This window comes from Stegostoma tigrinum, chromosome 16 (assembly GCF_030684315.1).
Source record: "Stegostoma tigrinum isolate sSteTig4 chromosome 16, sSteTig4.hap1, whole genome shotgun sequence".
Classification (NCBI taxonomy): Eukaryota; Metazoa; Chordata; class Chondrichthyes; order Orectolobiformes; family Stegostomatidae; genus Stegostoma; species Stegostoma tigrinum.
In genome coordinates this window covers 3,791,638-3,817,240 of record NC_081369.1, presented here as the reverse complement: position 1 = coordinate 3,817,240, position 25,603 = coordinate 3,791,638, and the positions used below count along the sequence as shown (strand labels likewise).

Sequence of the window (25,603 nt, the reverse complement as noted above, 5' to 3'; positions counted from 1 at the left end):
AGTGTGGACCCAATGGTCAGAATGGCCCGCTTCCACACTGTGAGGATTCTGTGATTTTCGTGAATTAGCCCAGGGAATAGAGATTATCGTTCTAGCCTGCCTAGTGCTGCTTGACTGCCTATTGCTCCAATCTTTCAATACACTCCTAAAGTCTATTGTTATACTTCTTACACTTCACTGGACATCCACAAGTTTTGTGTAATCTGTAAATTCTGAAGTGTCTACCCAAGTCTATGTCATTAAAGTAAATAAAGCAAAGCTGACTTCCCAATAACAGCCCTTGGGAAACCCCACTGTGTAGCATGATTCAATGTAAAAACAACCATTCTCCGCAACTCTCTGTTTTCTGTTTTTCAACGAATGGGAGTTGAAATGTTAACCCTGTTTCTCTTTCCACAGATGCTGTCAGACCTGCTAAATTTTTTCAGTGCTGTTTTAATGCCTTGAGGCAGCCTGTGTGGGGCTGGCCTGTGAAGAAGGTGGGGGTTGCATGTTAGGGATGGTTGGTTGGTCTGTGAATCCTCTTTCTTAAATCCTCACCATTAGCAGCAGGCCACAGCTGATGTCATTGGCCATCCTGTAGAATGGTTTACCTCACTTCCAATTTTTTCTTTTCTGTTTCCTTAGGACACTCTCATTTTCACTTCTCCAACTGTGGTACTACTCATTTTTCTAAAGCCTGCAGATATCCTGGTTGGTCTGTACTCTCAGGAATCTACCTGCTGTCTAAAATTGGACAGTTGACCTAAAGTTTGTCTCCTAATATCTTCTTCTGTGGAAATCTGCCTCACCGGTATCCTGACTGACAGAGAGGGATTGGGATCTGCATATGGAGTAAAGGCAGAGCATTATTGGAGGTTCCTCAGGTAGTAGCCCAGGCCCAACCATTTTAGTTCATTCAACAATGACCCTCCTCCATCGTAAGGTCAAAAATGGAGATGCTTGATGATGAGCACCATTCACAACTGTTCCAAAGTCTGTGTTGATGTCCAGTTTCTAGGCCTTCCTGATGCTTGCCCATCTGATTAACTTCCCTTTTTGCCATCTTCGCTATCACTCCTTAGAAGAGGAAAATCCTACCTTTTCTAGAAGCAACAAGGTTCCCAATTTTTAGTATGACAATTAATATATATATTAGTAAAACTAGAGTTAAGATAAACTGAAGAACATTGCCAGGAACAGTCTTGTACTGCAATCTCTATCTACCTCATATTGTCTTTATCAATTATGTCTGAGGTGGTTTTAAGCAATTTTGCCTTTTGATGTGACCTTCTGTTTTGAAACTGTTAATGTCATCTAAGGGTGGTCTGCCTTAATTTGCAAGTATGCATTTAATCAATGTAACTGGATATGGCAAGCATGGCTCAAATGTTCTTCAGAAAATGCAAAGTTTAAGCAAAACCATTACTAAAATCTACTTTTCATTCACCTGTTTGAGCACTCATCGTAGGCTCATAGCCAATTATCCTTTCTCACTCTGCCAGAGAATTTCTTCTTATACAGTGGACGTGAACTGTTTGATTTTATCCCAACCTGCGTAGATATAGGTGTTCAGATAAATTGTGTGGCCCAGGCATTCTGTCAGCGCAAAAACTAACAGCACCGGTTGCTTGGAATTGAAGAAGGAAAGTTCTTGAGAAATGATGACTGCTGTTATTTACATTTCTGGCTGCTGTCCAAGAACTGTGGGTATAAGACTTCCTGCATTCTTGCACTGTCCTTTGGCTGATATCCGGATGCTTACTTTTGTTAAGTGCCCAGTTTTAGTCTATTGCTTTCAAAAACTTCTTTTTTCAAATCCCTCAAGTTTGTCCCTTTCCCTGCAATCTCCTCCATTCTTACAATCCTCTCTGAGATCTCTTCTCAATTTTGATCGCTGCACCATTGATAGTCGTGCCTTTAACTGCCTAGGACTAAGCTCTGGTATTCCCTTTGTCAGTTGCTATATCTCCCTTCCCCTCTTCTCCTTTAAGGAATTTCTTATAACCTCCTTCATTGATCAAGATTTCGTTCAGTTCTGATTTTATTTCATCCTGTGTCTTGATGCCAATCTTTAATTAACATTCCTTTGAAAAAGGCATGAAATGTCTTTTCATGTTGAAGGTTGGATTGACTGTGAGGATTTAACTTTTGGTTTGTTTTAATTGCTTTTCATTTATCGATTTTTTTTCCTTTGGCCAATTTACATGCCATTTTTGCATTTTATATTGTTTCTTTTTCACCTCCTATTGAAGTAAATGGCACTGCCAATCCAAATTCCCTGAGGAGTAGAAATCACACGACACTAGGTTATAGTCCAACAGGCTTATTTGAAAACACAACCTTTCTGAGCTTCAGTTCTCCTTCAGGTGTTAGTGTAGAATTCAGGCAATTTATCCTTGCCTCATAGAATTAACACTAAGAAGGTATGGCAGAACAGAGATCAGCTGCCAAAAAACTCCCCTTTCTAAGATTCACAAGATCTATTTTAAACTTTATATTGGTTTGCACAGCTCTGAAATGTTTGTTGCTAAAATACAATAATTTCATTAATACAGGGGCAGCAGTAATAATTCCAAGTATCAATAATGTTAATTTATGTAAAGTTTTAACCATATACTTTCTGTATCATGGATTACAGATTATTTAATCTTTATAGATCCATGCACTAAAGATTGAACATGGCTCGTAAGCTTTAGCAATTCTGGTGTGTAGGTCAAGGATTATCTGTGGCAACTTTGTAGCCTTTTGCCTGTTGGAGAGCATACAACTCCCAGAATCTCTCACTGTAAGCAGATGCTAAACATACTTATTTCAGAGCAAGCGTGAGAGTCCAAATGTACCAACACGGCTGCATAGTGATTGTGCAGGCCCTAGTGATAAGCCCCACATTTCTAATGGCAAAGCCTGTATGTTTTTGAGATAGATGTTGACTGACGATTTATGGCTGCCCATTTTGCACTATTGCACAAAGTGAGAATGACTCAATTTTGTATTTTAAAATTAAGGAAAACCGACTTTGTATTTTTAAAAATGGCAACAACTTTATCACTTTGTATTTATTTTTTCAGCTTGTCATGATCAACAAGGGTGATATTCCTGCTGAGTACATCCGGATTCCTGCACGCAACCTGTTGGCGTCCTATTTCTGTTTGAACCCATGTGAAGGGATCCTGTTGCCAGGCAAATGCCAGTTGTTGGAGGTGACTTTCAAAGCTGCGATTCTTGGGAATTTCATAGTAGATTTATTTCTTTCAGTGAAAGGAAACCCTGAGCCAGTCCAGGTGACTTTCAAGTAAGCTGCTTTCTATTAATCCAGACATAATTTGTGTATTTTCTTGTTTATTTTTTCCATTTTGTGTGGTGAAAGGTAATATATAGCTCAAGGTTGAATGTGGTCAAGGAGCCTCTTGAAGATTAACTTAAGATATAGGAGCAGAATTTGGCCAGTTGGCCCGTTAGGTTTGGTCTGCCATTTGGTCATTGGTGATACTATTCTTAACTCCATTCCCCTGCCTCCTCCCATAATCTTTGATCCACTTACTAATCATGATCCTATCTATCTCTATCTTAAATACACTCTAAGTCTCAATGAGATGCTCCTCACACTTCCAAATTCCATCGAGTACAGACCTGGATTCCTCATTCGCTCCTCATATGACAAGCCCTTCATCTCTGGGATCATTTTTGTAAACCTCCTCTGGACATCTCCAACACCAGCTCATCTTTCCTCATCTACAGAGTTTAAAATTTTTTGCATGTCTGGCAGCACCTTTGGATAGAAAATTGAGCTAATGTTTTGGATCCAATGACCTTTTTCAGCACTGGATCCGAAGCATTAAATCTGTTTTGTCTCCACATATGCTGCGAAACTGACTGAGTTTTTCCAGCATTTCTTATTGTGTTCACTATGATGATCCCTGGTTTGGAGGAATAGTCTTACGAGCAAAGGTTAAACAGTTTGGCACTGTACTCACTGGAATTTAGAAGAATGAGAGTTGATCTTATTGAAACATACAGAATTCTTAAGGGGCTTAGTAGGGTAAATGTTATGAGGATGTTTCCCCTCAAAGGACAGTCTAGAATCAGAAAGCATAATCTCAGAGTAAGACTCAGATGAGGGGGAGTTTCTTCTCTGTGGGTTGAGAATCTTTGGAACTCCTTGCCACAGAGAGCTGTGGGGCAGAGTACTTGCATTTATTTAACGCTGAGATAAATGGAATCTAGATCAAAAAGAGGATCAAGGGTTATGGGAAAAATGCAGGACAGTGAATGTGAGGAATGTCAGCTGAGCTATGATCCTACTGAATGGCCAAGCAGGCTCAAGCGGCTGAAAGTCCTACTCCTATTCCTGTTTCTGAAGGTCGTGTGGTCTTTGTGGGAGATGGTGACCTCCTTCTGCCATTCTCTGAAAGAGAATCTTCAGCTCCTTCACCTACAGTTTCCAGCATTAAATACAGGCCAATATTGAGTGGCTGCCCTCACCTTGGTGACGTGTTTTTGGCTCCTTATGACATCTTGCTTCCCTCTGGTGAAATGGAAGGTTTTGGAACAATCAGCAGATTCTCCCACAGGCCAGACAGATGGTTTCTGTGGGGTGTCAAAAAGATCCCCAGATCTCACGTAACCCACCTGTCCCCTCTGGCTCTGAGTGAGTGTGAAACTCATTTGCATACCAATTCAAGGTTCAATCAAGGAACATCTGAATTTTCAGTGGATTTGGTTTCTGTCCCAAAAACAACCCCAGCTCCTATTCCATAGAAGAGCTATTGAACTCAAAATGTTAACTCTGTTTCTCCCTCCACGTATGTTCCCAGACCTGCTGAGTTTCTCCAGCTCTTTCTGATTTTATCCTTATTTCCCATATTTGTCGAGAAAATTCAGCCTAATAAGTATTTTGTCAGGGAGTATATAATTTTGAGCATCACTTTCTCTGTTTTGTATTCTGTGGCTTTGGCTATTTAGTTCTCTATTCCATTTGGTTTATTAATAATTGTGGTGTAATGATTGGACAGATTGAAGGTCAGCTCGAAAGCTCTAGATCATTTTTAGCTTCACTCTAGGCATATTTGCGTCAATAATGGAATCTAAATGAGGGTCAAGTTAATATTTTTAACTAGTGGGTCTTCATTGTTTTCAATATGTCTGCAACCTTTAGCACATTTGACCACAATTTCCTCCTCCAATCCTCCACTCCTCCCACCATTGTTGAGTAGAGAGGAGCTTCATTCATCAGGTTCCAATTTTATTTAGCTAATTGTAGGCAACAATTCACCTATTATGACATTTCACCTTTCTCCCACGCCATTTCCCAAGCCAATCTTTGACTCTGCCTATTTCTCATTTACATCTTTGCCCTTGACAACATCAATGGTAAACTTATCAACTTCTGTATTTACACTAATGGCAGTCATCTCTACCTCACTGACACCTCACTCATCCCTTCCATTGATACTACAATTTCAGATTTAATGTGCAGTTTTAAATGACTAGATTTTTTTTCAATTAAATATTGAAGAAATAAAACTGTTGTCTTTGGTCTCTATTATGTCCTATTCACTTACTCCATTCTGCTTCCTGGCAATTTTCTGAAACACAATCAAACTGTTTTGCATTATAATGCTTAGGAGACCCATTTGATGAGGATTTATTATGCCAAAGATACTAAATGTTTATAAGTGATCAAGTTTCAGGAATCAGACGTGTCTGCTCCACAGTTTACACACCAGACTGGAACCTAAGATTTTTAATAGAGCTGATGTGTAGGCACAAAATCTGTTAAAATTCCACAACATGTGGGGCAACCCAGTCATCAATTTTTCTATCCAATATCTACATTCCCTGGCTATTTAGCCATCACTATTAATATCAGGCCCATGTCTTTACAAAGCTGTTACTTTGTAGGCGAGAATCCTCCTGTGGGACTCTCAAAGCCATTGTTTAGGGTTGACACAAGCAGGAGAATGGGGTAGACATAATGATATTTTGTCATGCTGATCAATTGACTTTTTCAACTGACTAAAGTTGAAAATAACTTGATCTGACTAGTGGTAAGATGTACTTTTCTCATTGCTGTTTTAACCTTATACTTTTTTTAGGTGTGAGAGTTTTAAGAATGGTGCAGTGAATCTGATGAATCTAATATCTTCTTTGATTGGTTTCTGAGAGTACTTTTGGTAGAAATCTTCTAAAGTGTCGACTGGAACCTCAGCCCCAGACAGAAACATTCTGCTCAGAGATAATAGGAACTGCAGATGCAGGAGAATCCGAGATAACAAAGTGTAGAACTGGATGAACATGGCAGGCCAGGCAACATCTTAGGAGCACAAAAGCTGATGTTTCGGGTCCAGACCCTTGATCAGAAATAGGGGAGGGGGAGAGGGTTCTGAAATAAATAGGGAGAGAGACGGAGGCGGATCGAAGATGGATTGAGAAGATAGGTGGAGAGAAGACAGACAAGTGAAAGAGGCGGGGTGGAGCCAGTAGAGGTAAGTGTAGGTGGGGAGGTAGGGAGAAGATAGGTCAGTCTGGGGAGGACGGACAGGTCAAAAGGGCAGGATGAGGTTCGTAGGAAGGAAATGGGGGTGCGGCTTGAGGTGAAAGGAGGGGATAGGTGAAAGGAAGAACAGGTTATGGAGGTGGGGACGAGCTGGCCTGGTTTTGGAATGCAGTAGGGGGAGTGGAGATTTTGAAGCTTGTGAAATCCACATTGATACAATTGGGCTGCAGGGCTCCTAAGCGGAATGTGAGTTGCTGTTCCTGCAACCTTTGGGTGGCACCGTTGTGGCACTGCAGGAGGCCCAGGATGGACATGTCATCTAAGGAATGGGAGGGGAAGTTGAAATGGTTCGTGACTGAGAGTTGCAGTTGTTTATTGTGACCTGAGCGTAGGTGTTCTGCAAAGCAGTCCCCAAGTTTCCACTTGGTTTCCCCAATTTCGAGGAGGCCACAACGGGTACAGCGGATGCAGTATACCACATTGGCGGACACGCATATGAGCATCTGCTTGATGTGGGAAGTCTTCTTGGGATCTGGGATGGGGTGAGGGAGGAAGTATGGGTTCGTGTGTAGCACTTCCTGTGGTTGCAGGGAAAAGTGCTGGGTGTGGTGTGTTTGGAGGGGAGTGTGGAGTGAACAAGGGAGTCACGGAGAGAGTGGTCCCTCCGGAAAGCAGACAAGAGTGGGGAGGGAAAAATATCTTTGGTGGTGGGGTCGTATTGTAGATGGCGGAAGTGTCAGAGGATGATGTGTTGTATCCTGAGGTTGGTGGGGTAGTACGTGAGGATGAGGGGGATCCTCTTTTGGTGGTTATTGTGGGGACGGGGTGTGAGGGACGAGTTGCGGGAAATGTGGGAGACACGGTCGAGGGCAGTCTCAACCACTGCGGGGGCGAAGTTACGGTCCTTAAAAAACAAGGTCATCTGAGACGTAGAGGAGTGGAATGTCTCATCCTGGGAACAGATGCGGTGTAGGCGAAGGAATTGGGAATAGGGAATGGAATTTTTGCAGGAAGGTGAGTGGGAGGAGGTGTATTCTAGGTAGCTGTGGGAGTTGATGGGCTTGAAGTGGACATCAGTTCCTAGGGGTTTGCTTGAGATGGAGACGGAGGGGTCCAGGAAAGTGAGGGACTTGTTAGAGATAGTCCAGGTGAACTTAAGGTTGGGGTGGAAAGCGTTGGTGAAGTGGGTGAACAGTTCGAGCTCCTTGTGGGAGCACGAGGCGGCGCCGATACAGTCATCAATGTAACGGAGGCAGAGGTGGGGTTTAGGGACAGTGTAGGTGCGGAAGAGGGATTGTTCCACATAACCTACAAAGAGGCAGGCATAGCTTGGGCCCAGCGGGTACCCATGGCCACACCCTTTGTAGGAAGTGGGAGGAGTCAAAAGAGAAGTCATTGAGGGTGAGGACGAGTTTGGCTAGGCAGATGAGGGTGTTAGTGCAGGGGGACTGGTTGGGCTTGTGGGACAGGAAGAAGCAGAGGGCCTTTAGGCCATCTGCATGGGAAATGTAGGTGTATAGGGACTGGACGTCCATAGTGAAAATGAGATGTGGGTGACTGGGGAATTGGAAGTTCTGGAGGAAGTGGGGGGCATGGGTGGTGTCACGGATGTAGGTAGGGAGTTCCTGGACCAAGGAGGAGAAAATGGAATCCAGATAGGTGGAGATGAATTTGGTGGGGCAGGAGCAGGTGGAGACAAGGGGTCGACCAGGGCAGACAGGTTTGTGGATTTTGGGAAGGAGATAGAAGCGAGCAGTACTGGGTTGGGGAACAATGAGATTGGAGGCTGTGGGTTGAATGTCACCTGAGGTGATGAGATTGTGGATGGTTTTGAAGATGATAGTTTGGTGCTCGGTGGTGGGGTCATGATCCGGGTCGGTAGGAAGAGGTGTCAGAGAGTTGACGCCTGGCCTCAGTGATGCAAAGGTCAGTGCACCATTCTACAACTGCGCCTCCCTTGTCCGCGGGTTGTATGGTGAGGTCTGGATTGGAGCAGAGGGAGTGGAGGGCTGCACGTTCTGCGGGGGAGAGGTTGGAGTGGGTGAGAGGGGTGGAGAGATTGAGGCGATTTATATCACAACGGCAGTTGGAGATGAAGAGGTTGAGGGAGGGTAGGAGGCCAGTTCTGCTGTTCTGTTACATTTGGAAAGCGATTGTCCATTTTGTTTTACTGGTTGAGTATTGACATGTTCACCTTGTACTGTATTCATTATCATTGAGACTTGCTGAGTGTAGGCATTGAACTGCTATCAATGATTTTCTTAGTGGCCTTGCAGATGCATCGCTAATTGTTACAGCCAACTGCTGCATAAAATATGCTGATAACTGCTTGTTTCCTGCAGGGGACATGTCATTGGACCTACCTTTCATTTCAATATGCCAGTACTAAACTTTGGGGAAGTGTCCTTTGGTGAGTATATAATATGTTAGTGCCACATAGTAGCTATTGGGAAAAGAATTGCAAAGAAATGAAGAATTCCTGTGCCATTTAATAATCAGGAATGACGTTTCTATTCATGTGGAATTTTCAAATTCATGATTAATTCAATGGCCCTTACCAAAGAACTCTCTGATACATTTCTTTACATCCATTTCCTGACCATCAAGTTTGTTGGCCCCAAAAGCCATATCTGATCATTTGTTATTGTAAAGCAGGTATCTTTATTTTCACATTGGCCTTGTGCAAGTCCTATAGCTTTGACTGGCTTTCTTTGAGTTAAAAGCACATTCACGGTCTGGCAGTAACTCAGGAATGCAGGGCTTCAGCAGTGTAAGAGTGGTTCTTTTGGCAAGATTGTCATAGGTGATATTTTCAGTAAAATATTTAGTGACAGATAATTAGATGACATCCATTTATATTCAAATTTATGATCATTCAATGGACACCAGTCATTAATAATAACTGATTTATGGACGACTGATTGATTATTCAGTGTATTGTTACTGACAAGCCATCTGCATATGGTTTAAATTGCAGTTCTAAATTAGACACAGTTCTATTCTTTATAAAGCTGGACAAATTGGTCTATTAGAAGAGGTATTGTTTGATCGACTTAGATTAGTTGTGGATGAGCTGAATACCAATGTAAAAGAATTTTGTTTTCTAATATTCATTCAAAAAAACATAAACAATATCATCTCAATTATTCATTCTCCTTGCTACAATTGGAACTGACCTTTGGCTCAGTGGAATAAATCACCCACAACATACCTCTGCTATTTGATAAGATGATCCCCTTATTGATATCAGCATCAGTCCAAAAAGAGTGATACAGATTATCTTTCAGCCTCCTTAAGGGAAATTATTAAGGATACTTAGATAATAAAATGTGGGGCTGGATGAACACAGCAGGCCAAGCAGCATCTCAGGAGCACAAAAGCTGACGTTTCGGGCCTAGATACTTGTATTGTTCTGCTTCGAAGTCCTTCACCATGAAAACTTAATGTCAAAATGTCTCAGTGAACATGATCCAGATGGGTCTAATCCTTAAGTTCTCTGGCACTTTGTTGGACAGCATGAAGGTGGACATGGTGCTGTCTGAGGATTGAGTGTTTGCAATGAATTTGGAGAGAGACAGTCGGCCTCTTTGTTGAGGTATGCACTGATTTCCAGTGCCCTCTTATGGAGGAGGAGAGAAGAAATGTCAGAGAAGTTGCCTTTTTCCTGCAGTTTTGGATGGAGTGGGTTTGACTGTACAGCATCTATTTTTTGGTCATGTCCAAACTGGTTCAAGGATTTTGATAGTAGGCCCAGACAGTGCTGATCTAGTCTGCATGCAGTGTCTGACTACCTTTGCATCTGGGATCCTTGACAAATAAGGATTTTATATCGAGGTGTAGCAGTAGACATGTTAGTCAATCAAAACTTTCTGTGTTTCTTTGAGTATGCTATATTTCAATTGAAACGAAGTTTCTGGGCCTTTTCTAAAGCAGTGGATGAAGTGTCAGATTCTGATGTTGGCACTGTGAACACTGTGATCTTTGTGGAGGTTCATGGAATAAGAGCAGAGGACTGTCTCTGTCTTGATTAGATAATGCTAGCTGCCTGTTTTAAATGAAACAAATTTCTTGTTTAATGTAAAGACTGGATTTCTTCTGAAAAGATGTTAAAGGGTATTGGTATTGGATTAAGAAGTTTTACTGAAAGGGAACATTCCAAAACCCATTGATGATCAAAGTTTGTGCGTGAACATTCTTCTCAGATTGATTCAGTAAAACAATGAAATCATGGGCTGGACTTCAGTAAAATGGTATGATTCCAAAAATGGCAGTTGATATTCTTTCAATGTTCTCTCATCTCAGGAGTCATTTATGCAGATTGGAAAATTGTTGAGGTTGTGCATGCTATTCTGCCATTTAAGAAAAGCAAGAGAGGGAAGCCAACTCAGTATAGACCAATTGGTCAAATATCTACTGTCAGAAAGCGTCCACTCTGTTATTAAGTATACTGTGACTGAACAGTTTGGAACTTTTCAGCTGATCAGAAACAGCCAGGATGGATTTGTAAAGGGGAGGGCACTTTTGATAAAACTGTTAGAATCTTTTGAAGAAATGGCTAAAGTAGGAGGCAAGGAATATTGATGGATGTTATTTATATGTACTTCCAGAAGGCAGCTGACAAAGTCTCAAATAAGAGACTGTTACCTAAAGATGAACTCTGTTAACTTGAAAGCAGTCATCGATATGGTTAGGAAATGGACTGAGAGATCATAGACAGTGATTGGGGTTAATACCAGGATGTGACAAGTGGTGTCTTGCAAGGGTCTGTGTTGGGGGCTTTCAGCTATTCACTGCATCTTTTGTGACTTAGATGATGGGTTAGAAACTCACATATTCTGATCTGCTGATCACGTATAGATATATTGTATTGTAAACCATGCAAATTAAAGCATAAAATTACAAAGACATATTGAAAGCTTAAATAGTTAGGAAAATGTGGCAAATGAAAGCATTTTGGACTTTAAAAAAGTGGAAAACTTAACAACTGGTGAAGCAACAGAACTCTGTGGGGATACATATATCATTAAAATGACAAACTGAGTATGGAAAATAATCATTAAAACTAAATGCTTTTCAGTCACAGATTTAGAATGCAAAGAGGTGGAAGTCCTTCTTTAGCTATAAGTCTGGTTGGACCATGCCTGGGGTATTTTTTTGGAGTACTACCTTTCAACAGACTTGTGAGTAATGTTATATGTCATAGTATAAAAGAGACAGAAGTAACTTTGGTAAAAAAAAACCTCTGGGTGATTGGAAATGGAGAATAATGGCTAATAGATTTTTTTTGGTCTAGAGGAAGATCCCCAGGGTTGGTATTGGGACACTTCTTTTTCATGATATATATATATTAATGATCTGGATCTTGGAGGAGGAGACAACTTCAAAGTTTGCAGATGACACAAAAAGTGGAAGAATTGTAAACTGTGAGGAGAACAATATGTAAGTCCAAAATGGACATTGACAAGTTGGTGGAGTAGGCAAATAAGTAGCAGATGAGGTTCAGTGCAGAGAAATGTGAGGTGATGCACTTATGTAGGAAAAATGTTGAACAACAACCCAAAAAGGGGTACAGAAACAGAGAAAATTGGGTCTATATGTGCACAGATCATTGAATACGGCAGGAAGGTGGAGGGTGTAACTAATAAAGTGTTCTTGGTGTTATTAATAGAGGTGTACAGTTGAAAAGCAAGGACGTGATAGTGAACTTGTATAAGACACTTATTAGATCTCAGCTGGTGTGTTTTGTAGTTTTGGGCACCATATTATAAGAAGGATGTGAACGCATAGGAGAGAGTGCAGAAGTAATCTATGAGAATGTTTATCGGAATGAGAAACTTAAGTTATGAGGATAGATTGAAGCAGCTGGGTCCGTTCTCCTTAGAAAGAAAAAGGCTGAGAGGCAATCTAATAGTGGTTTATAAAATCATGAGTGGGCTGGACAGAGTAGTTAGGGAGAAACTTTTACCCTCGTAAAAGGAACAAGAACAAGAGGGCATAGATTTAAAGTGAAGTACAAATGAAACAAAGGTGATGTGAGAAGAAATCTTTTTCACACAGCTGATAGTTTGTGTATGGAATGCACTGCCTGGAAATGTGGTGAGGGCAGATTCAATTGAGGCATTCAAGAAAGCATTGAATGACTGTTTAGACAGAAATAATGTGCAAGCGATAAAGCAGAAGATTGGTCACCAGGTAATAGTGATCATTTGAAGAGCTGGCATGAGCATGAGAGGCCAGATGTCTTTCTTCTGCACTGTAATAATTCTATGATTCTTTGATACTTCAGAAAGTTTAAGGTACAGTGCTTTAGGAAGAATATATCACCCCATGAAGGGAGTTTACTGTGAAGTTTACCAGAATAATGCTGGTGTTCCAAAAGTTAAGTTACAGGAAGGGATTGTTTAGTCTAGGACAAGAGCAAAATATTCCCAATGCTGGAAATCTGTAATTAATTCAAGAAATGCACAAAATAATTCAACAGAGTTGTTGATATCTGTGGACAAAGAAACAGACTTAAAGGATTGAGTTATCATGTTCTAGGTAGATAATAAGAATTTCCTTCAAGGGAGTGATCTGCTCTGTAAACAGTTTGGATATGGCCACGGGATCTGCTTTGTGCCAAGATAACCTTGTGAAAATGCCCATCTCTGTTCACTGCGATTTCATTCCGAGTTACATTGTTTAATGGCAAGCTCTCTTGTTCACACATCACTTTCCATCACTTTCATGCCTAATCCATTTCAACTGATGTCCTTCCAGCCACTTCCAGTAAGCCTTCATACTATATGTCAGCTATACCCTCTCCATCCAACCCCAATGAACCCACAGACCATTCATACCAACTGAACTGTATTGAATCTGATGCCCTCTTGACAACACTAGCCCCTTCACTCACCCTCATCACTCATAAGTATTGCAGATGAACTTATGCTCTTCAACACATTTCAGCTGCCGCTCATATCATTTATGCCAACTTCCATCTGTCCTCGTGATCCCATATGTGCTTTACCCAAATTATATTTCTCAATCCAATTTATAATCCTCCATTCACTCTGAATAACGCTTCATTTCTAAAATAACAACCCATACCCTTCGTCGAGTTCAATAACCACTCTTATTCTCCACCACAACACATTGCACTTTTCTGTCCATTTGCCTAGTATGCAATCTGCACTGGCACAGAACCAATAAAAAACTGTCATAACAGTGATATCTAAGTCTGCTAATAGTATGATACAGATGTCTGCAGAGGATTGAACATAGAACGGCACAGCACAGGCCCTTCGGCCCATGATATAGAAGATAATAAGGCCAATAGATTTTAGGAAATAATTTATTTATTGCATTAAAAATTGTATAAAGAAGAACCAGGAAGGGAGCAGAGCATGACGGTGTGACTAGAAATAAAATTGTGACCTAAAGGATATATTTCTGGACTCTGTCTAACGATCATTTAACCTTTGTTATTATCATGTGTAGAAAAGCTTAATGATAGTAATTTGTAGATTTCCTAAAACAAACTGCTGTTACCACAGCCCTATAAAAATGTCAATCAACCAGATCCTTAAATTGTCAATAACAGAAATGACAAGCACTTGACACCTATGTATCTTATGTTACTCAATATTGATTCATTAACAAAATCGATCTAAAAATGCAGTGATTTAAGCTTTGACGGTTATATAGCTGTTGCATGAGCTAATGGAAATATGTGCTGTCAGCTAATTTTACAATGCCTGTAGATTATTGGAAGAACAGAAGGGAAGATCTGTGATAGAATGAAAGACGGTAGGGATTAAATGACAAAGGAGCTTGCAAAATAAAGCCAAATGTGATAGAACATGCTGGAAGCCTATTATGTTTCTGACTTTTTCCAATTTTGTTGAAAGGTCATTGACTTGAGCTGGCAATTCCTTTTGTCTCCTGTAGGCTGCCCGTTCTGCTAAGTCTTTCTGGAATTTTATGTTTTGATTTTACATCTCCAGCATTTGCAGATCTTACTTCTGTGCCAAAGTGAATTTGATAGTTGGAAAAATTTGTCATGAACTGGAGGAGCAAATGGAGACAGCATTTATAAAGCTGAGCCATATCCTTGTTTTCAAAGATCTCCAGTATTTCCACGACTGCACAGAATTCTAGGCTGGCATCTGCCATTTGCACAGCTTTGATCTTCAAATGGAGCTATTTTATTACTTTTACTTGAACTTCTCACTAATTTATTTACCTCTGCACTAATTGCTGTAAAAGAAAAATACAGGGAAGATGGAAATCTAGAAATAACTGTCGTGAAAATGAAATGTTACAGAGTAGTGAAAGACAAAACAACACATCAAAAATAATGGGGAGGAAAAAATCAAAATAAGCAAGAGACAAGCTGTGATTTAAAAAAAAAGCGGTTGAAATTGTTTGCTTCAGACTCCAGCCAAATCAGTAATGGATTTCAAGGGTGGCGCACACCCAACTATGTCTTTAAAAGAAAGACTTCTATTAATATAGCTCATTTTGAGCCAGATGATAGCTCAAAACATTTTATAGCGAATTAGGTACCGATGACGGTGATCACTGTTGCAACATAGGTGGCCAGTCTGCACATAGCAAACTCCTGCGAAGAAAAACGTAATAATAACCAGCTATACTCGTTTTTGGAGATAACAAAGTGTGGAGCTGGATGACCACAGCAAGACAAGCAGCATCATAGGAGCACAAAAGCTGACGTTTCGGGCCTAGACCATTCATCAGAAGAGGGGGAGGGGGAGAGGGCTCTGAAATAAGTAGGGAGACAGGGGGAGGTGGATCGAAGATGGATAGAAGAGAACATAGGTGGAGAGGAGACAGACAAGTTAAAGAGGCGGGGATGGAGCCAGTAGAGGTGAGTGTAGGTGGGGAGGTAGGGAGGAGATAGGTCAGTCCAGGGAGGACGGGCAGGTCAAAGGGGCAGGGTGAGGTTAGTAGGTAGGAAATGGGGGTGCAGCTTGAGGTGGTAGGAGGGGATAGGCGAGAGGAAGAACAGGTTAGGGAAGTGAGGATGAGCTGGGCTGGCTTTGGGATGCTGTCGGGGGAGGGGAGATTTTGAAGCTTGTGAAATCCACATTGATACCATTGGTCTGCAGGGTTCCCAAGCGGAATATCAGTTGCTATTCCTGCATCCTTCAGGTGGCATCATTGTGGCACTGCAGGAGGCACAGGATGGATGTGTCATCTAAGGAATGGGAAGGGAAGTTGAAATGGTTTGTGACTGGGAGGTGCAGTTGTTTATTGCGAACCGAGCGTAGGTGTTCTGCAAAGAGGTCCCCAAGCCTCCACTTGGTTTCCCCAATTTCGAGGAGGCCACAACGGGTACAGCGGATGCAGTGTACCACAATGGCAGCTGTGCAGGTGAACATCTGCTTGATGTGGGATAATAAAATGTGAGGCTGGATGAACACAGCAGGCCCAGCAGCATCTCAGGAGCACAAAAGCTGACGTTTCGGGCCTAGACCCTTCATCAGAGAGGGGGATGGGGTGAGGGTTCTGGAATAAATAGGGAGAGAGGGGGAGGCGGACCGAAGATGGAGAGAAAAGAAGATAGGTGGAGAGGAGAGTATTGGTGGGGAGGTAGGGAGGGGATAGGTCAGTCCAGGGAAGACGGACAGGTCAAGGAGGTGGGATGAGGTTGGTAGGTAGGAGATGGAGGTGCGGCTTGGGGTGGGAGGAAGGGATAGGTGATAGGAAGAACAGGTTAGGGAGGCAGAGACAGGTTGGACTGGTTTTGGGATGCAGTGGGTGGAGGGGAAGAGCTGGGCTGGTTGTGTGGTGCAGTGGGGGGAGGGGACGAACTGGGCTGGTTTTGGGATGCGGTGGGGGAAGGGGAGATTTTGAAGCTGGTGAAGTCCACATTGATACCGTTGGGCTGAGGGTTCCCAAGCGGAATATGAGTTGCTGTTCCTGCAACCTTCGGGTGACATCATTGTGGCACTGCAGGGGGCCCAGGATGGACATGCGTCTAAGGAGTGGGAGGGGGAGTTAACATGGTTCGCAACTGGGAGGTGCAGTTGTTTATTGCGAACCGAGCGGAGGTGTTGTGCAAAGCGGTCCCCAAGCCTCCGCTTGGTTTCCCCAATGTAGAGGAAGCCACACCGGGTACAGTGGATGCAGTATACCACATTGGCAGATGTGCAGGTGAACCTCTGCTTAGTATGGAAAGTCATCTTGGGGCCTGGGATAGGGGTGAGGGAGGAGGTGTGGGGGCAAGTGTAGCATTTCCTGCGGTTGCAGGGGAAGGTGCCGGGTTGTGGTGGGGTTGGAGGGCAGTGTGGAGCGAACAAGGGAGTCACGGAGAGAGTGGTCTCTCCGGAAAGCAGACAAGGGTGGGGATGGAAAAATGTCTTGGGTGGTGGGGTCGGACTGTAGATGGCGGAAGTGTGGGAGGATGATGCGTTGTATCTGGAGGTTGGTGGGGTGGTGTGTGAGAACGAGGGGGATCCTCTTCGGGCGGTTGTGGCGGGGGCGGGGTGTGAGGGATGTGTTGCGGGAAATGCGGGAGACGCGGTCAAGGGCATTCTCGACAACTGTGGGGGGAAAGTTGCGGTCCTTGAAGAACTTGGACATCTGGGATGTGCGGGAGTGGAATGCCTCATCGTGGGAGCAGATGCGGCGGAGGCAGAGGAATTGGGAATATGGGATGGAATTTTTGCAGGAGGGTGGGTGGGAGGAGGTATATTCTAGGTAGCTGTGGGAGTCAGTGGGCTTGAAATGGACATCAGTTACAAGCTGGTTGCCTGAGATGGAGACTGAGAGGTCCAGGAAGGTGAGGGATGTGCTGGAGATGGCCCAGGTGAACTGAAGGTTGGGGTGGAAGGTGTTGGTGAAGTGGATGAACTGTTCGAGCTCCTCTGGGGAGCAAGAGGCGGCGCTGACACAGTCATCAACGTAACGGAGGAAGAGGTGGGGTTTGGGGCCTGTGTAGGTGTGGAAGAGGGACTGTTCCACGTAACCTACAAAGAGGCAGGCATAGCTGGGGCCCATGCGGGTGCCCATGGCCATCCCCTTAGTTTGTAGGAAGTGGGAGGAATCGAAAGAGAAGTTGTTGAGGTTGAGGACGAGTTCGGCTCGGCGGATGAGGGTGTCGGTGGAGGGGGACTTGTCGGGCCTGAGGGACAGGAAGAAGCGGAGGGCCTTGAGGCCATCTGCATGCGGAATACAGGTGTATAGGGACTGGACGTCCATGGTAAAAATGAGGTGTTGGGGGCCAGGGAATTGGATGTCCTGGAGGAGGTCGGGGGCGTGGGTGGTGTCACGGACGTAGGTAGGGAGTTCCTGGACCAAAGGGGAGAAAATGGAGTCCAGATAGGTGGAGATGAGTTCGGTGGGGTAGGAGCTGGCGGCGACAATGGGATGACGAGGGCAGGCAGGTTTGTGGATTTTGGAAAGGAGATAGAAGCGGGCGGTGCGGGGTTGGGGAGACTCCTGCTCCACCGAACTCATCTTTAGCCCTGGGGCCAAATGATCAAAGGAAGTGGGGAGAGAAGCAGGAACAGGCTGTTGATCCAATGCTTCATCCTCTGACACATCTGCCATCTGCAATCTGACCCCACCACGAAAGACATTTTTCCATCCCCATCCTTGCCTGCTTTCCGGAGGGACCACTCTCTCTGTGACTCCCTTGTCTGCTCCACACTCCCCTCCAAACCTACCACACCCGACAGTTCCTCCTTACGCCCGACCCTGATGACTGATTTCTTCGAAACCCCACATAAGAATGTTTATCCTTCTCTCACCCAAAGATCAGAGACCATCCCTAAGAATCCCTATCACTGTTTATTCCACTGAACAGCTACACAGACTGTCAATATGTCCGGCTGCTGGAAACAAAACCAAAGATGCAAATAACAAGGAGTTTCTGGTGGTAAAATTGATGCACTGTCCTTCCCCTGGCTTTGCCAAATTGGCAGCTGTTTTTGGTCTCTCTACACCTAATTCATCACATTGTAAATGTCAGAACCTTCAAGAGTTTTTAAACTACCAGCTGTTTATGTTTGTTGGTCTAAGATAGCCATTGAAACGAAGCATTGCAGTGATTATAAGAATATAAAAATGGGAATATTAAAATCACCACAAAATGAGAAATCTTGGTTTTGTGTTCTTGATAAACATATGGTACAATGTCACTGTAGCAGTTTGCATCTTTCTAAGAAATCTAACAGGGCCTCTGAGAAGCTGAAAATGTAACTGGTTATTGAATGTTGTCCCATTGTTTATAGTAAACCATGGGTTGTATTGGATTAAAGTGCAATTGACTGCAGTACATATTAGTAATTTCTATCAAACTTATTTTTCAAAACATTCTAGGTTTTCCCAAGACCATATCATGTTGCCTTACCAACACATCCCTCGTACCAATGTCAATTAAGTTGCAAATTCCTGGTGACGGTGTTGGTGAAATCAGTCAAACAAGCTTCAGCCAGGCCTCAGAACGTAGAAGCATAAGTTCGTGGATAAATGTCGAAACAGGAGCACGACGCAAAGAATTTACTATAAACCCCAGTGGTGGTATCATTAAGTCCCATGTTGGAAAGGAGATTCAGGTAACAAAATATCACTTGGCCTTCGCTTGTCTCTATCTGAACTGGCATAGCAAAAACCTTTCAGTGGGTCTTTTACCAGCCACTGTAAGTATCTTTTCATTGAACTAAAACATGAAATAATAATGTGATTTGATGAAACTTGGCTCCTGTTTAAAAAAAACAGTTATCCCTTCTTGACTGCAAGTTTCCATTTTATATTACTTTTGAACTATGGTGACTGTAAAGCTTCACTTAAAGTTGCCAATTGAATTTTATGTGAAAAAAATTAAAAGGAACAATTTATATGAAGTTTCATTGCAACCCCATTGTTATTTACATTTTTGTCATGAAATCCCACACCATGAACCTAAAAATAATGATATTGATGCAGACTCTGCACCTGCAGATTTCATCATTCTGGAATCATGATTAAAGCTGATGCCATCCATTCTTCTCTGTGAAAGTCTGCTCTTCATAGGAGATAATGAAAGGAATAATTGATATTTATGTGTTTAATCTAGCAATTTGTACATTGAGCAGCCGCTTATGCAGATTAATTGCTCCCATTTCCACCTTTACAAATGCAAATCATCTCTTGTTTACCTTGTTTATGAGCCAATATCTAGAGTCGATGAAACAACTACACAATTTTAAATTGATCTTATCTTTAGATGACTTGGCGCATTTCAAGTTAATTTTTGTGCTGAGAATGCTCTGTAAGAGACTCTTAAATTTATTTTTTAGAGTCATTGTTGTTACTTGATGAATGCACTGCATGTAGAGTTTTCAAACATACCTCTTTATGTTGGTGACATAGATAAGGAGCAGCATTCCGTATGGTTCTTGTGTCAGAATTTCCCTTGTTCACTGTACTGTTTATCAAATTTGAAGATGTTTGCATTTTATTCAGGACACTTATCGATAAAGTACTTGCAAAATGCAAATCCCAGGTGCTACCAAGTGGAATAGGAGGGATACTCCTCCTGTACCACATATGTTCGATGTGGGTCTGGGATGGGAAGTGGGAAGCAGGCACTCCGTTTTAGATGGAATGTGTTGGTCACTCAGCCAACATGGAACTTTCACCAAGTTGGTGTAAATACTACAACCACTGCCATAGTAAGCAAGAGGGCTGCTGAAGGCCTGTCTGAGGCTAGAGGTTGATGTACCATCCTGGTATGCTGAGTTTTGCACAATTGGAGCAGGCAATGAGGCAATGTAGTAGATGCTAAGGAACCGGGTGAATGGGAGCAGTTGTCTGAGGAGGAAGATGAGGGCAGTGAGCCAGAGGAAGCTCGCCTTGTGGATGACAGACAGGACATGATTGAACACTTAGTGCCAATGGATGCAAATTGGATGCAGAAGCCCATCATAGGCTATCAAGATGGGCAGCATGGCTTTGTGGCTGCTGTGTTATTATGCTCTTGGTGAGTGTCAATGCTGGATTGCCAATGCTTATCTGTGTGCATGGCAGCCTCTCGAAGATGGTATGGGCATAAGGGATGGCACTCTTTTGGAGATATCTGCCGAATGTTGAGTTGTTTTGGAAATGGTGTGTGCTTAGAGGGGACCTAAAACGGACATGATTGATGCTTATCAGGGTATGTTGGGGAAGGTGGTTAGGTAAGATACCACAGTAACTTTTAGAAGCTTTGCAGTGAGAATCCCTCTAAAGACCTTGACACAACTCATGTTTGGACAAAAGTAGTAATATTCTACCTGATTTAATCTTCTTAAAAACATGATTACCTTGAATGTTTCTCAGAGCTTTTATATATTAGCTTCTCCCCAGTGACAAATGTTAAGCCAATTGGCCTGGAAATTCCTGCTCTTTGCCTCTCTTTTTGATTCAAGTGAGTTACATTCACTATTTACAAATTTAATAGAATGTTCTCTGATTCTATGGAATTTTGGAAAATTGGGGAATTAACACATTAACTATTTCAATAGCCATTTCTTTTAATACCCTTGGATGAAGTCCATCAGGACCCAAGATTTGCTAATTTTCAGTGGGGTAGTGTGTTGGAAATCAAGCCCTGCTTTTTCTGGAGTCCTGATTACACTGATGTTCCTCCTATTCAATGTTGTAATCTTTCTTTGCAGAAGGCATGCTGTTCTTCTAGTTCTTCAGAATTCATCTAATGTCCTCTGCTTGCTCTAGTTATGTAGCATATTATACAAAGATTCTGTGGCACTCTCTGTCTGAAGTTCCCGCAACCCAACCCAAGCATTTCACCTTCGGGAGATGTATTATCTGTCCTATGATGACCCATGTTGAAGAATGAGCTACATTGTATCTGTGCTCAGCCTCAGTCAAGGAATTGTTTATAACAACACCATCAGCTGTGGTTGTAGAGGGTAGGTCTTGTCTCACAGCAGCCACTCTTACAAGGCATCTGGTCCTTGAATTGAATTAGGAGGCTGAGAGTTATCTGGGTATAGACATCATGGCAGCTTCCAGGATATTTAGTACAGACATCTGAGATATGGTACATGAGATGATTACAGATGACTTTTTACTAATTGAAAGTCTTTTGCGTGGTGGAAGTCACAGAGCCATAAAGATTTACAGCATGGAAACAGATCCTTTAGATCAACTTGTCCATGCCAACCAGATATCCTAGATAAATCTAGTCCCAAAATTTTGCCAACATTTGGCCCATATCCCTCTCCACCCTTCCTATTCATATTCCCATCCAGATGCCTTATAAATGTTGAAATTGTACCAGCATCCACCATTTCATCTGGCAGTTCATTTCATTCAGGCACCACCCGCTGTGTGAAAAACTTGCCCCTTAGGTCCCTTTTAAATCATTCCCCTCTCACCTTAAACCTAATGACCTCTAGTTTTGGATTCCCCCAGCCCAGGGGAAAAAAAACCCTTATCTATTCACCCTATCCATGCCCCTCATAACTTTATAAACCTCTGTAAGGTCACCCCTCAGCCTCCAGAGAAAATCGCTCCAGCCTATTCAGTCTTTCCCTACAGCTCAAACTCCAACATGCTTGTAAATCTTTTCTGAACCCTTTCTACTTTCACAACATTCTTCATACAGCACGGTGACCAGAATTGCACACAGTATTCTGAAAATGGCCAAAATGCCCTGTGTAGCAGCAACGTAACCTCCCAAATCCTATGCTCAATGCTCTGTCCAATAAAGGCAATCATGCCAAATGCTTTCTTGACTATCCTACCTACCTGCGACTCCACGTCCTAGGAACCATGAAGCTGGACTCCAAGGTTAATTTGTTCAGCAGCACTCCCCAGAACCTTACCACTAAGTGTATAACTCCTGCCTTGATTTGATTTTCCCAGTGCAGCACCTCACATTTATGGTGCTAGGATGTTTTGACACAATGTTTAACATTTTTAGCTAACCGCAGATAGTGGTTCTTTCCCTTGGAATTTTTCTTCCTAATCGGAAAGTATTTATTCTTTGTATTTTGAAATGTTCCCTTGAATGTCGGCCTCTGCATCGCTAATGACTTATCCTTTATCCTAATTTGCCAGTTCATTTTCACTAGCTCTTTTTCCATGCCTTCTTAATTATCCTTATTTAAGTTCAGAAGATTATTCTTAGATCCACTTTTCCTTCCCTCAAACTGAATGTAAATTTCAACCATATTATGGTTTTTGCTACCTATGGCTGCCTTTACTATGAAGTCATTAATTAACCATCTTTTTGCACAATTGCTAATGTTTAGAATAGTCTGCTGTCTGGTTGGCTCCAGAATGCACTGTTCTACGTATGAATTTATCCAAAACATGACATCTATGAACTTTCTATCTTGGTTACTATTGAGCATCTGCTTTTCACAAATTAAAGTCTCCCACTATTATTGATGTAATTTTCTGACAAGCTTCCATTATTTCTTCCTTTGTAATAGATCCCACTGTGTGATTATTATTCAGGGTTCTGTACACCACTATCTCAAGTCACTTATTTCCTCCATCATTTCTCATCTTTATCTGAACTGCTTCTGTATCCTACCTTCTTGAACAGATGTCATCCCTCTTTACTGTGTTAATGCCAGAATTAATCTACAAAGCTACCCACTACGTTTTCCTAGCTTCATAAATGTCATGTGCCTTTGAATAATCAGGTCCCAATCGGTGACATCCTGCAGCCATGTCTTTCTAACAATTATCAAATCATATTTATTTCTAATCACACTATTGATTTATCTGTTTTATTTTGACACTGTGTGCATTCAAAAACAGAGCCTTTAGTTTTGTTTCTTTATTAATTTTGCAGCCTTATCCTTATCTCAATTTACTCAGATTTATACTCTCTTTCCCTTCCTTTTATGGCCAATTTATCATTTCCTATATTAATACCTTTCTCTTTTGTCTTGTCTCTGTTCTTTGATTTACGTTTTCCTAGATTTACCCACTTGCCTCCACCATTTAATTTAAACCCTCTTGTGTGCCTTAGAAGAGCGTTGGTCCCCGTGTGGTTCAGGTGATGATTGTCTCTGTGGTAGAAACCCCACTTTCCCCAGCACTGGTGCTCATCCACCCTGCAGACTGCACCCTCATCCAAACAAGCTGAAAGATTTTCAGGCCTGTTAGACAACTGCCAAGGTTGAAGTTCCTGCATTTCTGTCTTCTGGGTCCATTTACTTGCTACATTCTAAAGCATACCTTCCTTGCCCTGATCAGTGAGCAAATCTGAGGAATCTGTCAGGTGTGGTCATCACCTGGAATAAGAATACACCATTTCAGCCTTCTCTATTATATTTTTTATCTGCCATGAATCTACCCATTTCACCAGTTTATTTAGTCTGCCACTATCACCTACTGGTTCTCTTCCCATGGTTTTCCTCTTCTTGAAATGTTTCTAATACTCTATATCAGAACCATCTTCTCTATGAAGCTCTCTATTGTTCAATTACTGGATTACTCTGGGCCTATTTTTTTCTGAATTCACTTAAGAAGAGGAACCAGTCCCACTGCCAGAACATACCAGCCAACCATGGGTGAGGCTGTTCATTGCCAGTGGGTGCTTAGAAATTTAAGTTTGTCCTTAAATCCCACCTTTCTCCAGAAGCATTTTAATCTTTTCCTTAAATCCATTCAATCTGTGCAGTACAATAACCTAATCTTATTTGACAATCCAATACCTTTCAGTTGAAGTAGTTTATCCTGCTTTATCTTCTTATTCTTAGTTTGGAGTTTATGCCCCTGAATAATTGGATTGTCATTTGAGTTTGGTAGGAATGTAAAAGGGATGGCTTCACAATTCTGTCTACGATATATCCCATCCTGTATTCAGTTCAAATAGAAGTTAACATCTTGCATGACATACTACTGCTGACAGGTTTGATAGCATCCATTTTGCATATTGCCTGTATGATACTTCACCCCCTTGAATGCTTAGATACTGTGAGCCATTCCTCCTAATTAACTTTGCCGGCTCCTTCTATAGCTTTGCATAGGCACCCAAAATTCTGTTTTTCAAGAAATGTTAACATCAGCTTTCATATACTTTCTATGAAATTAATTTTTTCTACTTGGAATTATACTTTTTGACTCTAAATCCAAATATTAAAAATAGATTTAGTTATTTTGTGGGAGAATTGTATGCAGAAGTCCAAATGAGCCTGACCTAAATCAGATTCAATACCACTGCAATCTCTTTTGATTTGCAGTCTATCTCTTTGATGATAACAACCTATCTATTTCATATTTTCAACAGGCAAGCACTTTACTGACAGTTTGATCGATGTATTCATAATAACCAGTGTTTTTTTTCATGGCCGTGGCCTGTTCAATTTAATGCATGCCCTTTTTTTGCTTTCTTGCTTACATACTAATTATTTTGCACTTATCCAGGTTGAGCTTTATTTATCACAGCTTTGGCTCAGTTACCTAAAACCTAAGTTTATTGTTCTTTGATGCTTGACTTGACTTCTGTTTAAAAGATTTTGCTCATCCAGGGATCATTATATGTGAATAATTAATAATTACCTAATTCATTTATTGTATCATTGCATGTGGTTGGTCTGTTTAGCTACCCCAGATATCTTTATATTATTTCATTTTTGCTGTGGCTGACCTTTTTATTTAAAATAAAAATTATTGTATGGGTTGATGGATGTCACCAGCAAGACCAACATTTGCTGCCCACTCCTAGTTAACCTTGAATGGATTAGCTTTGAAGTTAGGAGTCAAATGCATGACTGTGCATTTGGTGATGGTTTTTTTTAATGTCAATTGGCATACAATTAATACAAACTAAAACAAAGAACTGCGGATGTTGGAGGTCTAAAACAAAAACAGAAATTGCTGGCAAAACTCGGCAGGTCTGGCAGCATCTGAGGGGAGAAAGCAGAGTTATGTCTTGAGTCTGATGACTCTTGATCAGAACTGATATCAACTAGGAAAATGTGTATCTACGTTAAAGATGAGGTTGAGTGGGGACCGGGAGTTGAGGAGTAGATGAGCAGATAGGTGGAACCTGAGCCAAGATAGAGAGAGAGAGAGATATGTAAGAGGTAGGCAGATGAGGGGATTATTGATAGTCAGCCAAGATAGAAGAGGAACTGAATAAGTGATAATGAGAGCCCAGAGTATGAGAGA

General features: G+C 42.0%; 1 protein-coding gene across 1 annotated transcript in view; it reads left to right on the top strand.

Annotated features, from left to right (window-relative positions):
* The window catches only part of hydin (HYDIN axonemal central pair apparatus protein), a 654,146-nt gene that overhangs the window by 248,799 nt on the left and 379,744 nt on the right, over window positions 1-25,603 (top strand). The window contains exons 12-14 of the mRNA XM_059651568.1: window positions 3,051-3,274; window positions 8,821-8,888; window positions 18,806-19,041. Of these exons, the coding sequence (XP_059507551.1) occupies window positions 3,051-3,274; window positions 8,821-8,888; window positions 18,806-19,041 (528 nt within the window). The remainder of the gene's footprint in view (window positions 1-3,050; window positions 3,275-8,820; window positions 8,889-18,805; window positions 19,042-25,603) is intronic.